Here is a 21,549-nt window from a genome sequence, read left to right on the forward strand (position 1 = left end):
GATTGGGCGTATTTATACGCCTTTATTTGGGGGAATTTTAGTATGATTTCTATGTTTAATTCGTGTTAAATATTGTCTTTAAATATGAATTATTGTCTTATATGAATTTTTATGGTATTTGATAGGTTTTGGAGAAAAAGTATTGATTTTGAGAAGAGTTTTGAAGTCGTGAAGCTGTGTGAAGAGGAAGTTGTGCACGTCTGCCGTGCGGTGTGCCCATTTTGACTAGGTGTGAATTGATTACATGGATTGAAGGCTAAAGTGCCGAGAAGAAAGAAATGCTAGGCCACCATGTTTGATTTTGACTGATTTTAATTTAGTTATGTTGCTAAGTGGGCCTTGCGCCACTTTTCTTTTATTTTAAGTTATGGGGATAGACTTTTGTTTTGGTTAGGCCATGCGCCACTTTTTTAATAGTAGAATTAGGTTTGTTTCCTTAGTTATATATATATTAGGAGTGAGTTTGTTTTAAAAAAAAACATCACAATTCAGACGCCAACTTTGGAGAGCAGCGACTGGATGCAACTTTCAGCAATTAATCAAGTTTTTCGTTCCTTCATCCCTTGCAATTTATTTATTTCTTTCTTGTGTTATTTAATTATGTTTTCTAGCTAAATTAGTTTATTCCGGCAACGATTAGGGAAGCACTAGCGAAATTATTCTGTGAGATCTAATTGTTCTTATACTTTATTTTATGCTTGCATCTGCGATTCTCCATGTTTAATGATATTAATTGTTTTAATCCATTAGATAGTTGCAAATATTTATTGGGTTAGAATTAATTATATAGCCAATTGAACCGGCCATCCGTAATTGTGGTTTAGGTTTGATTAGTGGTAAATTGACACATCAGGGTCAAGGGAAAAGCAGTCTTAATTCAATAATCCTGCGTCAGAGTTTATTGGTTTTGAATCGGGTTTCTCTAGATATTAATGTTGTCGGCTCATTAAACCTATAGAGCGTCTCTTACGGTTGTCAGTCGATTAGGGTAGTAATTAGTGAAGCGTCTTCCTGGTTACCGAATAATTAAAGAGAAATAAGATCACGTCAGAAGCGTCTTCGGTGGTTATAACTGATTTGTTTGCATGATTTAAAGTTATTTTTGCATCGATGATCGGAATAATTAAGCTAGGGTGGACTTAATTGATTGCTGGAATTCTTTTATTAATTGTTGGAATTTTTATTCATCTTTAAGCTATTGGAAAAATTGGTTTATTTGGGTTTTATTTATTTAATTTTAAATTTAGTATTTTCTCAATATTTTCCCCATAAATCTCGTTTTTGGAGTTTCTTTACAGATTGGATTTTAGGAGAATTCTCGCCGATCCCTTGGGAGACGATTTTGCTTGCTGCTGTCTGCGCAGTGTGGGCATACCGGCTGACTGCCGGATATATTTGGTGTAAAACGACCCACCAAATTTTGGCGCCGTTGCCGGGGATTGGTTTTAAGCAGGATTTTACTGATTTCAGTCTGTCTTTTATTTTTTATTTTATTTTTAGTTTATGCCCCGTTCTTCTCGTACAGGCGTATTAGTTTTTGATCCAGAAATCGAGAAGACTGCACGAAAGTTGAAGAAGCAAGCTAAGGAGTGGAAAAAGAGATCCAATTCTGCTCCACCGAGTCTTGAGGATCAAGAAGAAATTAAAGATCCAATGGGTGACCGTAATAATAGGGATGAGGAGAACGATAGAGAGATCGTTGATCCTCGACAGGAACCACCTCAACTGATCAGAGAGTTAGGCCGTCATAGAAGCAATCGCCCTTTGTGCATTGTACTTCCTGCCATTAATGGCAACGCTGAAATACGGCCTGGTTTCATTCAAGTGCTACCCAAATTCGGAGATTTACCTGGAGAGAGTGCACACAAGCATCTGGCTGAATTTGATCTAGTTTGCTCAACTCTACGCCCTCATGGTTTTACTGAAAATAATTTGAGGCTATTGACTTTTTCTCATACTTTGCAGGGTAGAGCGAGAGATTGGCTTTTTGATCTTCCTCCTGGTTCGATTAGAACTTGGGGAGATTTAGAAGAACAATTCTTGCGAAAATTCTTTCCTGAGTCCAGAGCTGCAAATTTGAGAATGGCCATTAGCAGCATTAAACAGAAGAAGGCGGAGAGTCTAGCCGATTATTGGGAGAGATTCCAACAGCTGTGTTGCAAGTGTCCTGATCATGGATTTTCTAACTACCAATTGCTTACTAACTATTTTTATCGTGGTATGTCTTCTTTTGATAGGAAAATTGTTGACGCTGCTTGTGGTGGAAGCTTGACCAATAAAACTTTGGACGAAGCAAAGCAACTTATCGTTGACATGGTTTCAAATGGCCAACAATATGAGGATGAGGATGATGATCGTTATAGGCCAGTGCAGAAAGTAGAAGATTCCAACATGAACGAGAGAATTGATGCTCTCACCTCTTTAGTTAGAGGACTTGCTGTCTCTAAAACTCAACACGTTCAATGTGGAATTTGCTTTGAAAATAATCATCATACTGATGCATGTCCATCTCTACAGGATAATAATACTGAGCAAGCGTGCATGGGATCCGCTGATGAGCAAGAGATGAACGCACAAAGGCAAAGGCGAAACGACCCTTTTTCCAACACCTACAATCCAGGGTGGAGAAACCACCCAAATTTTAGGTGGAGACAGCAGGAACCAGGGATGTACGCGCCGAATCCGCCGCAGGCTGGACAGTATGCCCATACCGCACGTCCTGCACCGAGTTCTGCACCCAATATGAAGGATATCATGAAGAGCCTCGCCCAGAGCAGTGAAATTGTGAAGAATTTGGTGCAAAGTCAGCAGGCATTCCAGCATGAAACTCAGGCAGCGTTGAGTAATATGGGCACACAAATCACGCAGTTAGCCACTCAGGTGAACAAGCTGCAGGCGAATCAAGGCCGACTTCCTTCTGTCACGGAGATGAATCCCAAGGAAAATGCAAGTGCTGTAACTACAAGAAGTGGGAGAATTCTAGTTGAGCCACAACCTAAGCAGCAGGACAAAGAAGAAAAGCTCGATGAAGCCAAGGACAATGCAATTAGTGAGAAGTCACCAGAATCCACCGAGCCTAGCTCTTCTAAGGTAAGTGGAAAACCTAAGGTTTCAATTCCTCAATCATTGATTGCACCACCTTTTCCTTCTAGGTTGGCTCAGAACAAGAGAATTGAAGAAGAGAAGGATATTCTAGAAATCTTCAAAAAGGTAGAAATAAACTTGCCCTTGCTTGATGCAATTAAGCAAGTTCCCAGGTACGCAAAGTTTTTAAAAGAGTTATGCTCTAAGAAAATGAAGTTTGGGAATGATGCGAAAATTCGAGTGAGTGAGAATGTTTCTGCTGTTCTTCAAAGAAAATTGCCCCAAAAGTGTCGAGATCCTGGTATGTTCACCATTCCATGCATTATAGGTAATAAGACTGTTGAGAGAGCCATGTTAGATTTAGGAGCGTCCATAAATGTCATGCCTTATTCTGTGTATAAGGATTTGCAATTAGGACCTTTGAAAGACACTCGTGTTATCATTCAGTTAGCTGATAGGTCTACTGCATATCCCGAAGGTGTTGTTGAGGATGTCCTTGTCAAGGTCAATGATTTGATTTTTCCTGTGGATTTTTATATTGTTGATATGGATGATTCTGCCTCTGCTAAGCAATCTTTGATTCTTTTAGGGAGACCATTCATGAAAACTGCTAAGGCAAAAATTGATGTGGATAGTGGAATGCTTAGCCTTGAATTTGATGGAGATATTGTCACATTTAATATTTTTGAGGCTATGAAGCATGTTGAGGATCCTGAATCTGTGTTCATGATTGATGTTATTGACCCTTTGGTTGAGGAATTTGTTAAGAATTTCAGGGAGGATGAGCTTGAGCATGTTATTTTCAGTTCCCTAACTGAAGAGAACTCCAAAACTGAGGAGAATGAAGCCATTAGAGAGATTATCATGCAGCTGTACTCAACGGAGGAAATTCCAGTTCGGCACTTGTCGAGCAGAATGCCCATACCGACCAGCACAGAACCGATTTTGCCCTCTGTTGTGAAGCCACCGAAGCTGGACTTGAAGGTACTGCCCCAGCATCTGAAATATGTGTTTTTAGGAGAGGATGACACGCTGCCAGTGATCATCAGCAATGAACTCAGTGCAGAACAAGAGGTAAGGTTGGTAAGTCTTCTTAAGATGCATAAATCTGCCATTGGATGGACTATAGCCGATATCAAAGGTATTAGTCCCTCTACTTGCATGCATAGAATCTTACTTGAGCCTAATAGTAAGCCGTTTAGGGATCCTCAAAGAAAATTGAACCCTGTCATGAAAGAAGTTGTGCTTAAAGAAATTCTTAAATTACTTGATCTAGGGATTATTTATCCGATTTCTGATAGTACATGGGTCAGTCCTGTTCATGTGGTTCCTAAGAAGTCTGGTTTTCAATTGGTCAAGAATGAGAATAATGAGTTGATTCCCATGAGGTTGCAAACTGGTTGGCGTATGTGTATTGATTTTAGGAAGTTGAATAATGCTACTAGGAAAGATCATTTTCCATTACCTTTCATTGATGAGATGCTTGAGCGATTGGCTGGTAAGGAATTCTTTTGTTTTCTTGATGGCTACTCTGGATATTTTCAAATTTTTGTAGCTCAGGAAGATCAAGAGAAAACCACTTTTACTTGTCCTTTTGGCACTTTTGCATGGCGTCGTATGCCGTTTGGATTATGTAATGCTCCTGGTACTTTTCAGCGTTGTATGATGAGTCTATTTTCTGACATGATTGAGAGTTGCATAGAAATTTTCATGGATGATTTTACTGTGCATGGAGACTCTTTTGACCATTGTTTGACTAATCTTGAACAAGTTTTGCATAGATGTGTCGACACTAATTTGGTGTTGAACTTTGAGAAATGTCATTTCATGGTGAGAGAGGGGATTGTTCTTGGGCATGTGATTTCTACAAGAGGAGTAGAAGTTAATAAGGCGAAAATTGATTTGATTGTTAAGTTACCTTATCCTTCTAATGTGAAAGAGATTCGTGCTTTCTTAGGCCATGCAGGTTTTTATAGGCGTTTCATAAAAGACTTTGCAAAGACTGCTCAACCTCTCACTAGGTTGCTTCATCAAGATGTGTCTTTTGTGTTCGATGACAAGTGCAAGGAGGCCTTTGATTTGTTGAAGAGTAGACTCACTTCTGCCCCTATCATTCAACCACCAATTTGGGGAGAGCCTTTTGAAATCATGTGCGATGCAAGTGACTTCGCCGTTGGAGTAGTGCTAGGGCAGAAAGTTGGGAAAGAGAGCCATGTGATTTACTATGCTTCCAAAACTCTCAACCCGGCTCAATGCAATTACACAACCACTGAGAAAGAGCTTTTAGCCATCGTTTTTGCTTGTGAAAAATTTAGATCTTATTTGATTGGCTCTAAAGTTGTTGTTTATTCTGACCATGCAGCTCTTAAGTATTTGCTCTCTAAAAAAGAATCTAAGCCTCGCTTGATCCGTTGGATTCTGCTTTTGCAGGAATTTGACTTGGAGATTAAAGATAAAAAGGGAGCCGAGAACTTGGTAGCTGACCATTTAAGCAGACTGCAGACTGTGTCGGATGGTATGCCCATACCAGACGACTTTCCAGACGAACAGCTGCTGCACATCGATGGTAACACTCCTTGGTATGCTGATTTGGTTAATTTTCTTACTGCTGGAGTTTTTCCTAAGGGAATGGAGACAGCCCGTAAGAATAAGTTGAGGAGCCAAGCAAAATACTTCATATGGGATGATCCTTATTTGTGGAAGACCTGTGCGGATCAAGTGATAAGACGTTGCATCCCTGATGAGGAGATTCATTCCATTTTGAATTTTTGCCATGCTCATGCTTGTGGAGGTCACTTTGGTCCCAAAAGAACGGCACGTAAGATTCTCGATTGTGGTTTTTATTGGGAAACTATTTTTAAGGATTCTTACAATTTCTGCAAAAATTGTGACAAGTGCCAAAGAACAGGTAATATCTCTTCTCGCAATGAAATGCCTCAAGTCCCTATTTTGGTTTGTGAAATCTTTGACATTTGGGGAATGGATTTTATGGGGCCGTTTCCTAGTTCTTTTGGAAATTCTTACATTCTTTTAGCTGTTGATTATGTTTCGAAGTGGGTGGAAGTGAAGGCCACCCGCACTAATGACTCTAAAGTTGTTGCAGGGTTCCTTAAGGCTAATATTTTTAACAGATTTGGAGTGCCCCGTGCCATCATCAGCGATCAAGGAACCCATTTTTGCAACCGCACTTTGGAAGCACTTTTCAAGAAATATGGAGTCCACCATCGAGTTGCCACGGCATATCATCCCCAATCCAACGGTCAAGCTGAAGTTTCTAACCGAGAAATCAAGAGCATCCTTGAGAAAACAGTCAACCCGAGACGAAAGGATTGGAGTTTGAGACTGGACGATGCGGTATGGGCATACCGCACTGCATTCAAGTCACCGATTGGTATGTCTCCGTACAGGCTGATTTTTGGGAAGCAATGTCATCTACCTGTTGAGATAGAGCATAAAGCTTTTTGGGCCGTGAAGGAATTCTGTTTAGATGAGAAAGTTGTTGGCAAAGAACGGAAATTTCAACTGCAAGAATTTGAGGAGATTCGATTGGAGGCGTATGATCATGCAAGTCGTTACAAGGAACGAACTAAATTTCTACATGACAAATACATTCGAAGGAAATCCTTTGAAGTTGGGCAGAAGGTTCTCTTGTTTAACGCACGCTTAAGGATTATGCCAGGAAAATTGAAATCTCGTTGGTTGGGCCCGTTTGAAGTTGTTAGTGTGAGTCCTCATGGAGCTGTGGAAATCCAAAGCCTCGAAACACGAAAGTGTTTTAAGGTTAATGGACAATTACTCAAGCCATACTATGCTGGAGTCGAGATGGAGTCGTTCAATGCGCTCAGCCTGACGTCTCCAACCATTGTCTAAGGATTTTGAACTTCTTTTCTGTCCAGCCAAGGACGTTAAATAAAGGCGCTCATCGGGAGGCAACCCGATTTTTCTTGCCCTTGTTTTGTTTATTTTCGTTTTTTTTCTCTCTTAAAAAAAATTATTAAAAAAAAATTATTATTAAAAAAAAAATTATTAAAAAAAATTATTATTATTAAAAAAAAATTTATTAAAAAAAAAATTTGGGTGTGTTTTGATCATTTTCGCAGGTTTGGGGGCCATTCTGAAAAAATATATGAAGCTGGGGGCCGCATTGAAGTTACTTAAGAGTTGGGGGACCAATGTGCAAAATCTGGAACTAGGGTTTTATTTTGAACGCCCTCCAACTCTCCCCACGTTTCCCCTCCATTCCCGCTGCTGCAGTTCCGAACGCCCACCACCGCCTGCTGCCAGTTCCTCCCTCAGCCGCGCGTCACCAGTTTTAGCGCCGCAGAACACCATCGTGCCACTCCTTTCTCCTTCATCTCCGGTGACCCATTCCTCATCGCCGGAAGCTTCAGCCTCCTCATCCACCTACATGATTCCAATTCAGGGAAGTTTCTTCCTTTTTGCTTTTCGTTTTTGAAGCTTCCGTTTTCTTTTTAGTTGTTTGCTGTTGTTTCTGTTTTGGTCTGTCATACTCTCACACAATGAGGACATTGTGTTGTCCAAGTGTGGGGGGGTGTCTTTGTTTTGTGTGTCTTTGCTTTGTTGCTATGTTGGTTTTCTTGTCAGTTTCGAGTTCTTTGGCAATTTTTATGATGGATGATGTGAAGAGTTAAGATTAGGATATTGGATTTGGTATGATAGGCTGTTGCTCTTGTGATGGAATTATGCATATGTTTGTAGGTGTTCTTGTATGAGAAAAACGTGCAAAATTTGATCAAAATTACTTGAAACCTACTAAATTGTGAGGATTGAGCCCTAATGAGCACACATGACTAGCTCTAATTGTTTATTTGATGAGTGATTGATTCGAACTTCAATGCCGAATTTCTGGTTTGCCCTATTGCCATAGTCAAGACTGAGTTTGAGAATTTAATGCATGAAAATGATTAAGGCATTTAGGAATAACCATTATTTTGGCCTGAACATATTATCCGAAACTTCACTATTCCCTTAGTGAGCCCGTTTGTGCCTAATTTGCTCCTTTTTGTTTGATGAAAACTCACATATATTGAGCCTTAGCCTGTTTTAGCTTGCTTTTGTCCCTTGAAAACATGTTAATGCACTAGATTATGACGAGATGAGAAGATGAGTACTCCTATAATTTTAGTGTGTTGAGAGATAGTTCATTGATTCTATGGGATATATATGCTGTTAAAAAAAAAAAAAAAAGAAAAAAAAAGAAAAGAAAAATAGAGTTCTATAATAAAATGCATACTTTTTGAGGATTGTGGATATTTTGAGGAGCTACTCTAGAGTTTTATTGATGGAAGGTCTGGTGTGTTGCATGTTTTCAGTCATATATTGAGCCTTTTTGATCCCTTTTCCTTATTTATCCCACCTATGCGCACCCTAGCCCCATTTCAACCAAAATGCAAGACCTTTTGATTTGTGCATTGGTTCCATATTTTGGTGGAGATAGTGACATAAGGGCAAGCTGTGTTTGAAGGCATAAAGTTGTGAATTGTGTGAATCTATTCTGTCCATATTTGTCTTTTGAGAGAAATTGAGTGAACTTGGTGAGGCAGGATTGAATTTGCACAATTTTGACTTGAATGAAGATCATGGCATAATTTTCTGAGCAAGAGCATGGTTAGTGGTTTGTGGATGATTGTATCTTGATCAAGATTTTGAGTATTATCTATCATATTGTTGCCAAAGCTTTGTTTTTGCTGTTTTGAGTCTTCTTTTGTTCATTCCCTGTCGTTTTGTTCTTTTTGGTGCTCGATGGCGAGCTTTGTTTAAGTGTGGGGGGATTTGATTGGGCGTATTTATACGCCTTTATTTGGGGGAATTTTAGTATGATTTCTATGTTTAATTCTTGTTAAATATTGTCTTTAAATATGAATTATTGTCTTATATGAATTTTTATGGTATTTGATAGGTTTTGGAGAAAAAGTATTGATTTTGAGAAGAGTTTTGAAGTCGTGAAGCTGTGTGAAGAGGAAGTTGTGCACGTCTGCCGTGCGGTGTGCCCATTTTGACTGGGTGTGAATTGATTACATGGATTGAAGGCTAAAGTGCCGAGAAGAAAGAAATGCTAGGCCACCATGTTTGATTTTGACTGATTTTAATTTAGTTATGTTGCTAAGTGGGCCTTGCGCCACTTTTCTTTTATTTTAAGTTATGAGGATAGACTTTTGTTTTGGTTAGGCCATGCGCCACTTTTTTAATAGTAGAATTAGGTTTGTTTCCTTAGTTATATATATATTAGGAGTGAGTTTGTTTTAAAAAAAAACATCACAATTCAGACGCCAACTTTGGAGAGCAGCGACTGGATGCAACTTTCAGCAATTAATCAAGTTTTTCGTTCCTTCATCCCTTGCAATTTATTTATTTCTTTCTTGTGTTATTTAATTATGTTTTCTAGCTAAATTAGTTTATTCCGGCAACGATTAGGGAAGCACTAGCGAAATTATTCTGTGAGATCTAATTGTTCTTATACTTTATTTTATGCTTGCATCTGCGATTCTCCATGTTTAATGATATTAATTGTTTTAATCCATTAGATAGTTGCAAATATTTATTGGGTTAGAATTAATTATATAGCCAATTGAACCGGCCATCCGTAATTGTGGTTTAGGTTTGATTAGTGGTAAATTGACACATCAAGGTCAAGGGAAAAGCAGTCTTAATTCAATAATCCTGCGTCAGAGTTTATTGGTTTTGAATCGGGTTTCTCTAGATATTAATGTTGTCGGCTCATTAAACCTATAGAGCGTCTCTTACGGTTGTCAGTCGATTAGGGTAGTAATTAGTGAAGCGTCTTCCTGGTTACCGAATAATTAAAGAGAAATAAGATCACGTCAGAAGCGTCTTCGGTGGTTATAACTGATTTGTTTGCATGATTTAAAGTTATTTTTGCATCGATGATCGGAATAATTAAGCTAGGGTGGACTTAATTGATTGCTGGAATTCTTTTATTAATTGTTGGAATTTTTATTCATCTTTAAGCTATTGGAAAAATTGGTTTATTTGGGTTTTATATATTTAATTTTAAATTTAGTATTTTCTCAATATTTTCCACCAGATCTTCAGGTTTCCGATGAGTACTTCTGCACGCTGCGGTGTTTTTTTCACCCACGAAGCTTCAGAGACGAATGGAATGATAACGTAATGTTGGGGGCAGTGAGAAGTTAGGGCAAAAAAAAATTCCTCGAAAACAGTGATAAGGGTAGCAAAAAATCAAGACAGATTGGCAAGATAAAATTTGTCGGAGGGGGGAGGTCGGATAATTAAGCGGGGTTAATCCTCAGAAATAAGACCGGGCCTTGGTATTAACCATGGCAAATCCGCATAAGTCTAACAGAATACCAAACGCAATATAGTTCTAGATTAAGTTAATTTATACAACGTATAAACCAATACCAAACGGGCCCTTAAAGTTTAGATATGATACAGGTCTATAATAACGAGGGTTAAATACAACAATCGCAATAATATGTGGTACACTGACACGTGTAATAGGACTAGTAACGACTCTTTAGGGAAGTTTGCTTCTTCTTTTTTTGAGGTAAGAAACATTTAGGAAAATCTGCTAAGAGCATCGGTAACGAGCTACTCGATGCCCCTTACTCGAGTAGCCCAAGCATCGAGTAGCCCGTTGCAGAGCTTGCCTACTCGAGGGTTACTCGTTTGTTCGAGTATACCCGAGAATCACCCATTTTCTCTTTTTTTTTTCTTTTCTTTGAAATTAGATATTTTAATGTTAGTTTTAAATATATATATTTTTTAGGATTTAAGTAATTTTTAATGTGTCTTTAGGTGTTTTTTGATGTAATATTTAGGATCTTTATTTAATGCAATTTTAATTATTAGTAAATTATTTTATTTAAATTTGAGCAATAAAAATTAAATGAAAAGCATAAAAATCAAAACTAAAAAAATCAAGTAGGCTATCAAGTAATCCCAATGCAGCCTCCTTACTCAATGTGGTCCCCTCCTATCAAGTAAGCTATCTGCTGTAATGAAAATTTTATTGAAAAGAAAGAAAGAAAAGTTGTTACAAAACTGGTGAAACGAAAAGCAGTACAACAAGGGACCATAAGGCGCAATACCACCTAACGAAAAACCAAAAAAAAAAAAAAAAAAAAAAAAAAAAAAAAAAAACAGAACCACAGTTAAGGGGGACGGGAAAGCCGCCGCCACAGATTACGGCCAAACCAAAACCCATCGCCGAGTCGTCCCCCTAAGCCGGAAGAAACACAGCTCAAGCACAAAAGAGCCAACAACAAAACCCGAGGGGACAGCTTAGGCCATCTAGAGAGATCTGCACTGGCCGGAATAAGCCGAGCAGTCAGCACAGGATTCCCACCGAACGCATTATGAATCCTCCCTGCTCTGGTCACCTGTGCAAAAGACAACCGTGGCCCCAGGAAACACCAAAGCAAACAACAAGACAAACAGTTCCCCAAGGAGACCAAGCTCAAGTGACAACCCGAATGTAAGGAAGTTGCCGCCTGTCATCCTTCACCAACTGTAGGATATCCGGGATCGTAAAATTCCAATAGCCTTCCTCCGCTACAGAAGAAGCCAAACAATCTGCAACCCGGTTCCCTTCCCTGTAGATGTGAGTGATAATAAAATGAAAACCAGCAAGGGAAGAGAGAACCTTACGCCAGCGACTGAAGAACCTCCAAGGAACCGTGTTTGACCGAGAACTGAAAAGATCCACCAAATAAGCGCAGTCAGTCTCGATCCAAACATGTCTCCAACCATGATTGACAGATTGCTCCAAAGCAATGATGAGGGCGAGCAGCTCTGCCTCAAAAGCCCAACCACGTCCCGCAGAGAAATGAAAACAACCCAGAACGCTAGAAGAATCTCTGATAACTCCACCAGCGTGAATCAGAGGAGGGGAGCCACGAACCGAGCCATCAATATTGATTTTGCGCCAAGGAGTCGGGGGCGGAATCCAGAAAACATAAACATAAGAGGTCGGGCGACGAGGTCTGCTTGGCACCCCAAGACCATGAAGAATCAGAACGTCCTCAACAGAGTTAGCCATCTCACCCGAACATAAGTGGGAAGTTTCCAAAATAAAAGATTTGATCTGGATCGAAAGAGCCCTCTCAGAGACAGAAGACTCATCAAACACAACTCTGTTACGAATATTCCAGATGCTCCAAATCGTGGACATAACACCAATTCGCCAAAGATTTTCAACCTGTTTGCTAGTCTGCACCTTCATCGCCCAGAGAAGCAGACTCCCAATGTCGTGAATCAACGGACTATCCACCCTGAACCAGTTGAAAAGGGAGCGCCAGATTTGTCGAGCAATAGTACAGTTCCAAAAAAGATGATCAATATCCTCATTCGCATTCCGGCAGAGAGGGCACCAGCCCGGACCAACCAGCCCAGAACGACGAAGAGAGCTAGCAGTCGCAAGACGACCCAGAATCACCCGCCAAGTGACAATGGAACGCCTCATTGGGATAAACGGAGCCCAGATCCACTTACCCCAATCAACGGTCGGAAAGCAGGGACGAATATGATCCGAAGCAAGCGACGCGGAGACCTCACCAAAATGAGAATGGGTCCAAGCTCTTCGATCCTCTCCCTCGGTAATAGGAACTGAGACAATATCAAAGGCAATATCCGGAAAGATCTGCAAAAAATCCAAAGTAAAGTGCCAGGTATCATCAAAGTAGTAATCCGAGATCGGCTGCAAAAGAGCTTGATGAAAAGTAGCCGGAATGCCGATTCTATCAACCAGACGATACCCTAACCAATTATCAGTCCAAAAAAGAATAGTAGAACCAGAACCAATAGAACAATGAGTGTCGCTGACTAGAGTCTGGATAGTAGCCCGAGTGCCCAACCAAATCGTAGAAGAGAACCAAGGGGATCGAGGTCTTAGGCACGCATCCAAATAGCGCTGGCGAAATAACTGAAAGCCCATCGAGTCTGCAGTAATCAGCAACCAGCCTAACCTCAACATGAAACTCTGGCTGATGTGTGTAAAGGATTTCACATTAAGCCCACCCTGAGTCTTGGGGGCGCATACACGATTCCAAGCCACAGAAGACTTTGGCCTAGAAGTAGTGCAGCCAGTCCAAATAAACGACCGACAAGCTCTATCCAAATCATGAAGAAGCTTAGCTGGCCAACGATATATCAGCATACTGTGAACAGCCGCGCTCTGAATGACTGAAGTGACGAGGCAAAGACGGCCCGCCATAGATAACTGCATGCCCTGCCATCTAGGAAAATGGGCGATGATGCGATCACGAGTGCTGATAAGACGGGCAGCAGTAGCACGACCAGCAAAAATGGGGACTCCCAAATAGATAAAAGGAAGGGAACCAGTGGAGAAGCCCAGATCCCGCTGTAGTCGACGCCTTAGCTGAACAGAAACACCTTTGCCAAAGAAAACCTTGGATTTGGCTTTATTGCAGAATTGACCAGAAACCAAAGCATATATATGAAGAATCGATTCAATCATCCTGCAGCTGCGCCAAGTAGCTTTACAAAAAAGTAGGACATCATCAGCATACAGGAGATGAGAGGGAAAAAGCAAAGAGCGGGACATCCTCATACGGTCAATGAATCCCCTATCAGCAGCGTCCGAGAGCAGACTACTCAGAACCTGCTCCGCCAAACCAAACAGAACCGGTGACAAAGGGTCTCCCTGTCGAACACCTCGAGAGCAACCAAAGAAACCATGCTGCTCTCCATTAAAGAGAACTGAAATTCTGGCAGATAGAAAAATAACTCTAATCCAGTGTCTGAAAGTCTGAGGGAAACCAAAGCAATCCAGCACAACGTCCACAAAATCCCAATTCAGGGTATCGAAAGCTTTCCGAATATCCACCTTAAGAGCCATGTTCCTCCCTTGAATTGAGCGCTCCATGCAATTCACTCCTTCAGAGGCCAGTAGAATACATTCCTGAATAGAACGCCCAGAGATAAACCCAAACTGATTGGCCGAGACAATAACAGCAGCTATCTCATTCAACCTAGAGGCAAGAATCTTGGTGATGACCTTGAAAAGGAAATTTCCCAACACAATAGGCCGGAAGTCAGAGACAAGAACCGCATCAGTCTTCTTTGGGAGAAGGCAAAGCAAGTTGGAATTGAGGCCCTGGGGAAGATAGCTATGAGTGAAGAACCGACGAACGGCAGCAATAAGGTCCTCCCCAACCACCTCCCACGAATGTTGAAAGAAAGCGCCGTTAAACCCGTCTGGTCCAGGGGCACTATTCCTATCCATGGAGAAAACAGCAAGCCGAATATCCTCATTAGAGGGAGTAGCAACGAGCATGGCAGCCTGGGCAGGTGAGACTGAAGCCGGAATGTAACCGGAAATCCAAGATCTATCCACCGGCGCAGAAATCGGCTCCGAAAAGAGATCCTCATAAAATTGAATAACATGGGCCGCCATGACACCCGGGTCCTCCGAGATAACCCCATCAATATTAAGCTTCTTAATATTTTGATTGGAACGACGCCACTTAACCATAGAATGGAAGAAGCGAGTGTTCCTATCACCATCAGAAAGCCAAGAGACCCTACTTTGCTGCCGTAGATGGTCGGACTTACGCAGAAGGACTGATCCAATGCGAGCTTGCAAGTTTACCTCTTGATCAAATAGTTCATCTGTATACCCTCGTTCGTCAATATTCTCCTGAAGTGAACTCAGATCCTGCTGAAGCTCGGCGAGGGTAACATTGTAATTCCCAAAAGTGTCCTTATTCCAAGTCTTTAGAGTCGGCCGAAGACGCTTCAGCTTTTTCATAACCCGAACCATCGGGCAGAGACAATCCATCGGCTGGGACCAAGAAGCACGGACCTGATCCAGGAATCCCTCGTGTAAGCACCACATATTAAGAAAACGAAATCGACGGCCCTTGGGAGGAGTAGCCGTGTCCTGGCATTTCAACAGAATGGGGGAGTGGTCGGATCCAAGTCTAGGAAGAACCATCGAATTGATAGAGTACCACATATCTTCGAAAGCTTGAGAGAAAAGAGCACGGTCCAGGACCGATTCAATCGGGGAAGGAAATCTCCGACGGTCAGTCCAGGTGAAAAACGGACCCGAAGAGTCTGGCTGGATCAAGTTATGTTCATCAATGAAGGCCCTGAACTCACTACAAGGGGTAGAAGCGGGGACACGTCTCCCCCGCCGCTCATGAGCCCCTAAGATAGCATTAAAATCCCCAATTATAAGGAAATGACCCACAATGAAAGGAATCATATCTAACCAAAGCTGGCGACGCTCAACATAGTTACAAGAAGCATGAGTGAAAGCCAGAGTGCAATCAATCCCCATAATAGTACACTGAATGACCACCACCTGAGCAGATGAAAAAACAACCGTCGGTACTAAAGCGGGGTCAGCAAACACCCAAATATTGGAGCGCCGTCTGTCCCGAGAATTTTGATGCACCGGAGCGAGATGTAAAGAACGCCAAAAAGAACTTGGGATCCCAGAGAACCGAGTCTTAGGCTCGAAAATACCAAGAAAACACGGTTTATAAAGGCTGCAGTAGTGTGAAAGAAGAGACATAGAGGAAGAGATGCCTCTAATATTCCAAGATAAGATATTCATTGAGAACCGAGAGAGAAGCCATCCTCCTGAAGAGGAACACAAATATCATCCACATCTTCATCCCCCCAACGTTTAGTAGAAGCCCGAATCGAGACATTTGACATACACTGGAGAGCGCCAGCAGTGGAGGAAGCAATGGTGAAATTCTGGATAGAAGCACCAGCAGATTGAGCTGCTGAAACTTTGTCAAGGAAAACAGTTGGCTCAGGGGATCGACCTCTTCGGGCGACCATCACAGACTTCATTCTTCCACCAGGCTTCCTGGGAGGGTCTAAAGAGATACCGCTTGGTGAGGAGGAGCGGCCACCCCGTCCACCCCGGCCTTGAGGGAGAGGCGGTCTAGCAGCCAAAGCCTTCTTCGGATGAGGAGAATGTGGGCCGAGGCTACGGCTTGAATTCGACGAGAGGGTACCAGATTGATGTGTAATCGCCATGTAACCTGTGGTCTGTTCTTGAGAATGGACCTGGTCAGTATTCAGATCATCCGGGTTCAATCTGCTGTGACTATCCTCAAAACTCTGCTCTGTCCCCATGCACCGCTCGGTCCTCCAGGCTTGCTCTGTCGTATTGTATAGCTCCGGCAACCGGCACTGTTCCGGCGTCCTACTCTGCTCATTCAACCGATTGCTCTGTTCAAACTGATGGTCAGACTCCATGATTAGGTCATTCTGCTCGGATTCCCTACTTTGCTCCGGAGTCCGGCTTTGCTCAGGCAGGCTGCATTGCTCAGGTAATCTATCATTGCTGGACTCATTAGTCTTCTGGTTGCTCCCTCGATCCGAAATGTCTCGTAATTCCGAGATCAAGCAGCATTGCCCATCTCCCAATTGATTACCAAACTCCGCCCTTTGAGTAGAATCCTTGATAATGCTCATATCATTCGGCCCCTTTCCCTGATCAATCTCAATGCCAGCTTCAAGCATCTCAAACTTGTTGGATGTGGCAATACCTGAAGTAACAGTCCTCGAATTGTGATCGGCCTCAACAGCAGTAGTCACCGATTTCTGAGGGACCGCCGCATTCCTCACTTTCGCGTCATTATCCTCCGTAGGTCGAGGCCGCCAGATCGAGCGACTTCTCGCTCGCCGACGACCCGACTTATTCCTGCGTCCCCTACCACGTCGGCCGTTAGCCTCATTCGAAGTATGAGTCATAGAATATGGCTCCGTCGCATTGTCATCAGCCTCCGAGGAGAGCTTGCGACAGCAATCTGTAGAATGTCCAATAGAAGAACAAAGACAACAGAAAAGAGGCATATCCTCATATCTAAATTCAATTTCAAACGTGTCCTCGTCACATTTCACATCAATAAACGAAGGGTTATCAATAGCAACATTTAAATCCACAAGTACTCTAGCAAATTGCCCTACGGACCCTCTAGCAGATAGCCCATCAATAAGAAGAGGAGTACCGACATGTCGAGCAATACCAGTTAAAACCTCTGGGTGCCAGATCTCGTGGGGTAAATTGAAAATACGAACCCATACCTGAGCCATGGATGATTCCAACTTGTACGGGTTGAAATTCGGAGTCCAGGCTTGTAGAACAAGAATCCCGGCACGCAGACGCCAAGCATTCCTAGCAAAAGCAGTAGCAAAGTCTTCTTGTGATGAGAATTTTAACGTGAAAAAACCCTTACCGAGGGGTATCACTTCCCAGTAAGATGAGGGCTTCCAAATTGCCGAGAGTTCCAAGTGAAGGTCAGCGGCGAATCTCGGTGATTGACCTTTTTTGAGTAGAATCCGGCCATGGATAGCATGTTGAAAGGACTTGATTTGACGCATTCGGAAAGCCGAGGAGATAATGAGACAAGGCCGATCTTCAACCATAGTCGGCTTCAAGACCGCGAAGTCATGCGCCGGAACATCGGCAGGTCGCCCAGTAGCAACCCTAAGGGATTCGGCGAACGTCTTCCCTTTAGGCCGGGGCTCTTGTGTATGTTTCTGCTCATCTGACGGAGCTCCATGAGGAGCAAAGTCTTGAACCGCTGTGGAGGCAACGATCAAAGAGTCCGTGGGGGTAAGACCCTGGGAAAATTTATCCAATTCCACAGCCGCCGCCGCCTTCATGGAAACCCTAGTATTGATATTCTCCGTCGAAGTTGAAAAACCTTGATATTGCGCAGCAACGTTATTCGCAGAAAAACTCCCGTCGAAAACCTTCTCCGGTTGGTCGGCAGAAACTCCATGCAGCAAATTCAACGGATCCCTATCAAAGTACGCCGTGGTAGAAGCCGTAGAACTATCGGACGTAAACAACTGAGAAACCCTTGATTGAAAGCACGCAACTTCTTGAACTTCCGGGAATAAGGAACAATCCCTAATTGCAGCCGCGTCAATGGAAAGAGGGGCAACCTCCGTCGCAGGAAAACAGGTACTTTTCGCGTTGAGAACATGATTGGAAAACACGATCCCATTGGTGACAGCACGTAAGGGGAGAACATCCGCCAATGGTTTTTCCAACGCGGGGAACTCGATGATTGAAAGAGTAGTCATTTTGCCGGCCGGAGAAAACCAGAGCCGGCCGGCCTTACAGTATTCAAAACGTGGGCAAAGGAAAAACCAGCTAGCGGCAACAACCAAGCTCTCTCAGCAACGCGATAGCATCCATTCCTTAGCCTAGTGAAGCACTGTCAACAAGCAGCAAAACCAAACTTCTCTTCCGCAGACGGCAGACCAAGCTGATCTGTGACGAAATCCTAACAGTTTGGCAGAGTGGATAAACGCCACAGCTACAAAAGACTGTTGGGATCAGAGCCCCTTATTCTGACCATGAGCAGACGCAATCTTCCCGAGTTAAAACTGTCGGTGGGAAAAGGAGCGCATCAAATCAGAGATGGAATTGGGCTTTGAGTTGCTGTTGATTCGAGCCCGGGTCGTCGAGTCAGAGGAGCGTCGCCGCTTCGCTGGGGGCTGACTTGCTGCGGCAGATCTGGTTGAGAGGGAGAACCGGCGGCACATCAACTGCTGTCGGTCGAAGTCAAGGAAGGGAGGCGGAGGCGGTGGCTAGTCCATCGGCCAGAGTGAGAGAGAGATCGAGGGAGGCGACGCAGGGCTTGTGTCTGTGGGTGTGCGTTCAGTCGAGGGGCAGAGTCGCGGCGGCAGATCGGCAGATCGAAGACGAGCAGGTGATCTGGTACAGCGGCGCGGCGACCTCCTCCTTGACAGCAGCGACGCGAGCGTTGACCTCCCCCCTCCGAGAGAGAGAGAGATGTGCGGCGCGAGCGGCGACCTCCCCCCTCCGAGAGAGAGAGAGATCTGGTTCAGAACGGGAAGTCGGCTGCCGGAGAAGAAAGCTCCTGTAAACTACCGCCCAACACGACGTCGCGAATTGTCGAGGGATCCTATCAAGTAAGCTATCAAGTAAGCACCATTGTGGATGCTCTAATGCACGATTATTGTGAGATACGAATTCATTTATTATTGGATTAATAGTGTTTTATGTCCTGAACTTTCAACGTTTTTTATAAAATGTTCCAAACTTTCATTTTTTCTTAAAAATCCCGAATTTTCAGTTTTTTTTTTCCATAAAATATCCCGTTAGTACAAAATTAGGTGATAAAAAATGAATTATCTCACCGAAAGAAATATTTTATGGACTGTCATTGTTGGAAAACCATATTAGGAACCACCATTGTTGGAAAACCATATTAGGAACCACCATTGTTGAAAAACGCTGAAAGTTCGAAATTTTTTATCATCTTTCTGTCTTCGAATTTTGTATAACGGGATATTTTATGGAAAAAAAAAATTCGGGATTTTTTAGGACAAAATGAAAATTCGGAATATTTTATGAAAAACATTGAAAGTTCGGATAAATATTATTAACCCTTTATTATTTAAGTAACTTGACATTACGTACAAGAACTACATCTCTGACGGTCTCAACGCAAAATATATTAGTATAACTAAAAAGAAATATTTTTCTTCTGATTAAAAATTAAAGGGGTTGAATACAGAACAGAAACAAAACAACCATTTCGATCACCACCAGACTAACAGATGACCAAAATCCTATCATCATAATAGGCAAAACACAAACAATGTTGAGATAAATTAGATAATTGATGATTGATTCAAGAGGATAACTTGAGATAGCCAGTTCCATTCTTTTGGATAATTATGCCTTTGTTCTTAGAGATTACATTTTTTCCCGACAATTGTGGTAAAATTGCACAAATTGCTTCAGGAATTAGTCAAATATAGTGCTTACCTACTAGAAATTAGAGTTACACTGGTGTTAATGTTATTGTGCTGAAAGCAAGTGGCAATTTATATACATATTGGGAGGAATGTAATGCGTTTTGATCATTCACTTTTCATGGATTACATATATTTGCCAGTGATTATTAGATTAGAGATAGTTGTAGAGGCAAAATTTAAAGATGTTGTGCGTAGCAAAATTTGGGAATGCTCTCAAAACGGCGTCGCTGGTGTCTGGTGAGGGAGAAGAGGAAAATACTGAATTTAATAATCGAATTTCTGAATTTTGAATAGTTTTCTTAAGAAATACTTATAGCTTTCCGATTTCACAGACAAATTGGGAGAATGTGGAAAACAAAGTGTTGGAACAAAAAAGCATATCCAATAGTAAACTGCTCTAGAAAACTCTTTCTAATTTGAATTCAGATTTTATCCAATTTAGTTTACAAATTTATCGCTCGAGTCTCGACATCTTTCTTTAGGCGGATTGGATTTTTTTTCTCTTCAATTATAAATTATATTTTTTTAATTAAAAAGAATTAGAGCAAAATAACGATTCTTGTTATCTTTAATAAAAATCTTAAAGGAAATATTTAAATTTAAGTTACAAGCATGATTTGAAAGATGACTTGTCATCAACAAAAATGAGATCCATTACAACCAAACCAAACCAAAATGTTACAATATGGGATTTAACAAATCCCCTATGGATCCAAGCATCAAACGGTACCGATTAAAATAAAGCACCGAATAAGCGTACATAAAAAAGAAAAAGAAAAAAATCCACCAGATTATTACATTTTTGTTATTGAAAAACAAAAGCAGAAACAGATATAGTCGACAGATTGATTCTTACGATTGCGGGAGCTAAGCCGCAGGAGGGAGTCAGATTCAACGATCCTCGCGGCGGCCGGACAGATCGGAGGCGAGACGGGAGGCGATCGCCGAGTGGTACATAATGTCGTGGAACGTCGTCGTTTCGATCGTCTTCTTCCGCAGCTCCTTCGCCTTCTGCTCCGTGAAGCAGCCGCGGAAGAGGCTCTTGTCGGTCGAGGCCGGGCACGATTCGGCGGCGGAATCGGCGCTGCGATTGGTAATGTAGTCGGGCTCGGCGGACCAGCCGAGGATCGGGGCCCACCAGTTGTTGGATTTGCGGTTCGGATCCGGCTTCTGTGGGTGGGGGAGAGCGGCGGAGGCGACGGTGGGGATGCGGAATGAGGAAAGTGTTGCGGCCATTTAGGAACGATTTTTGCTTGATTTTTTCGCGGTGATAGAGAGAGAAAGATATTTAGATCGGAAGGTAGTGGTTTCTCTCTCTAGATTTGGGGTTAGATAGGGAAGGAGGTGGGGGAAATGGATAAGATTGTGGACGTGGCGAAGGCGTGGCTGATTATATTTATTTCGCTTTTAAGCGCTTTTTGCTTTTTTTTCTTTTTCTTTTTCTTTTTTCTTTTCTTAAATATAGTTTACGGATAAGGACGTTGGATCTGAGTGGAATCTGACCCAGGACGGTGGAGAGAGAATCTGTCTGCATCTGTGTGTAGATGACTAGATGTTGATGAATTGAATAATACCCGTTATTACCCGGTTCGAAAAGTTCTTTGCTTAAAAAAAAAAAAGAAAAGTTCTTTTTTTTTTCAAAATTTATTTATTTAAAAAGTTTTTTCCAATGAATTC

At 42.1% G+C, this 21,549-nt stretch overlaps 2 protein-coding genes across 2 annotated transcripts; both read right to left on the reverse strand.

The window, feature by feature from the left end:
• Positions 1-7,281: 7,281 nt before the first annotated feature.
• LOC130993771 (uncharacterized) lies at positions 7,282-15,391 on the reverse strand. The gene is made up of 3 exons (XM_057918809.1): positions 11,558-15,391; positions 11,358-11,468; positions 7,282-7,488 (listed from the first exon to the last, which is right to left on the reverse strand). Exons 1-3 carry the CDS (start codon positions 15,389-15,391, stop codon positions 7,282-7,284), a joined length of 4,152 nt encoding a protein of 1,383 aa, XP_057774792.1.
• Positions 15,392-20,488: 5,097 nt separating this feature from the next.
• On the reverse strand, positions 20,489-21,454 carry LOC130992201 (uncharacterized). Its single transcript, XM_057916750.1, has one exon. The coding sequence runs from the start codon at positions 21,106-21,108 to the stop codon at positions 20,764-20,766; it is 345 nt and encodes a 114-aa protein (XP_057772733.1). The 5' UTR covers positions 21,109-21,454; the 3' UTR covers positions 20,489-20,763.
• Between the last annotated feature and the right edge of the window lie 95 nt (positions 21,455-21,549).

Source organism: Salvia miltiorrhiza, chromosome 7 (assembly GCF_028751815.1).
Source record: "Salvia miltiorrhiza cultivar Shanhuang (shh) chromosome 7, IMPLAD_Smil_shh, whole genome shotgun sequence".
Taxonomy (NCBI): domain Eukaryota; kingdom Viridiplantae; phylum Streptophyta; class Magnoliopsida; order Lamiales; family Lamiaceae; genus Salvia; species Salvia miltiorrhiza.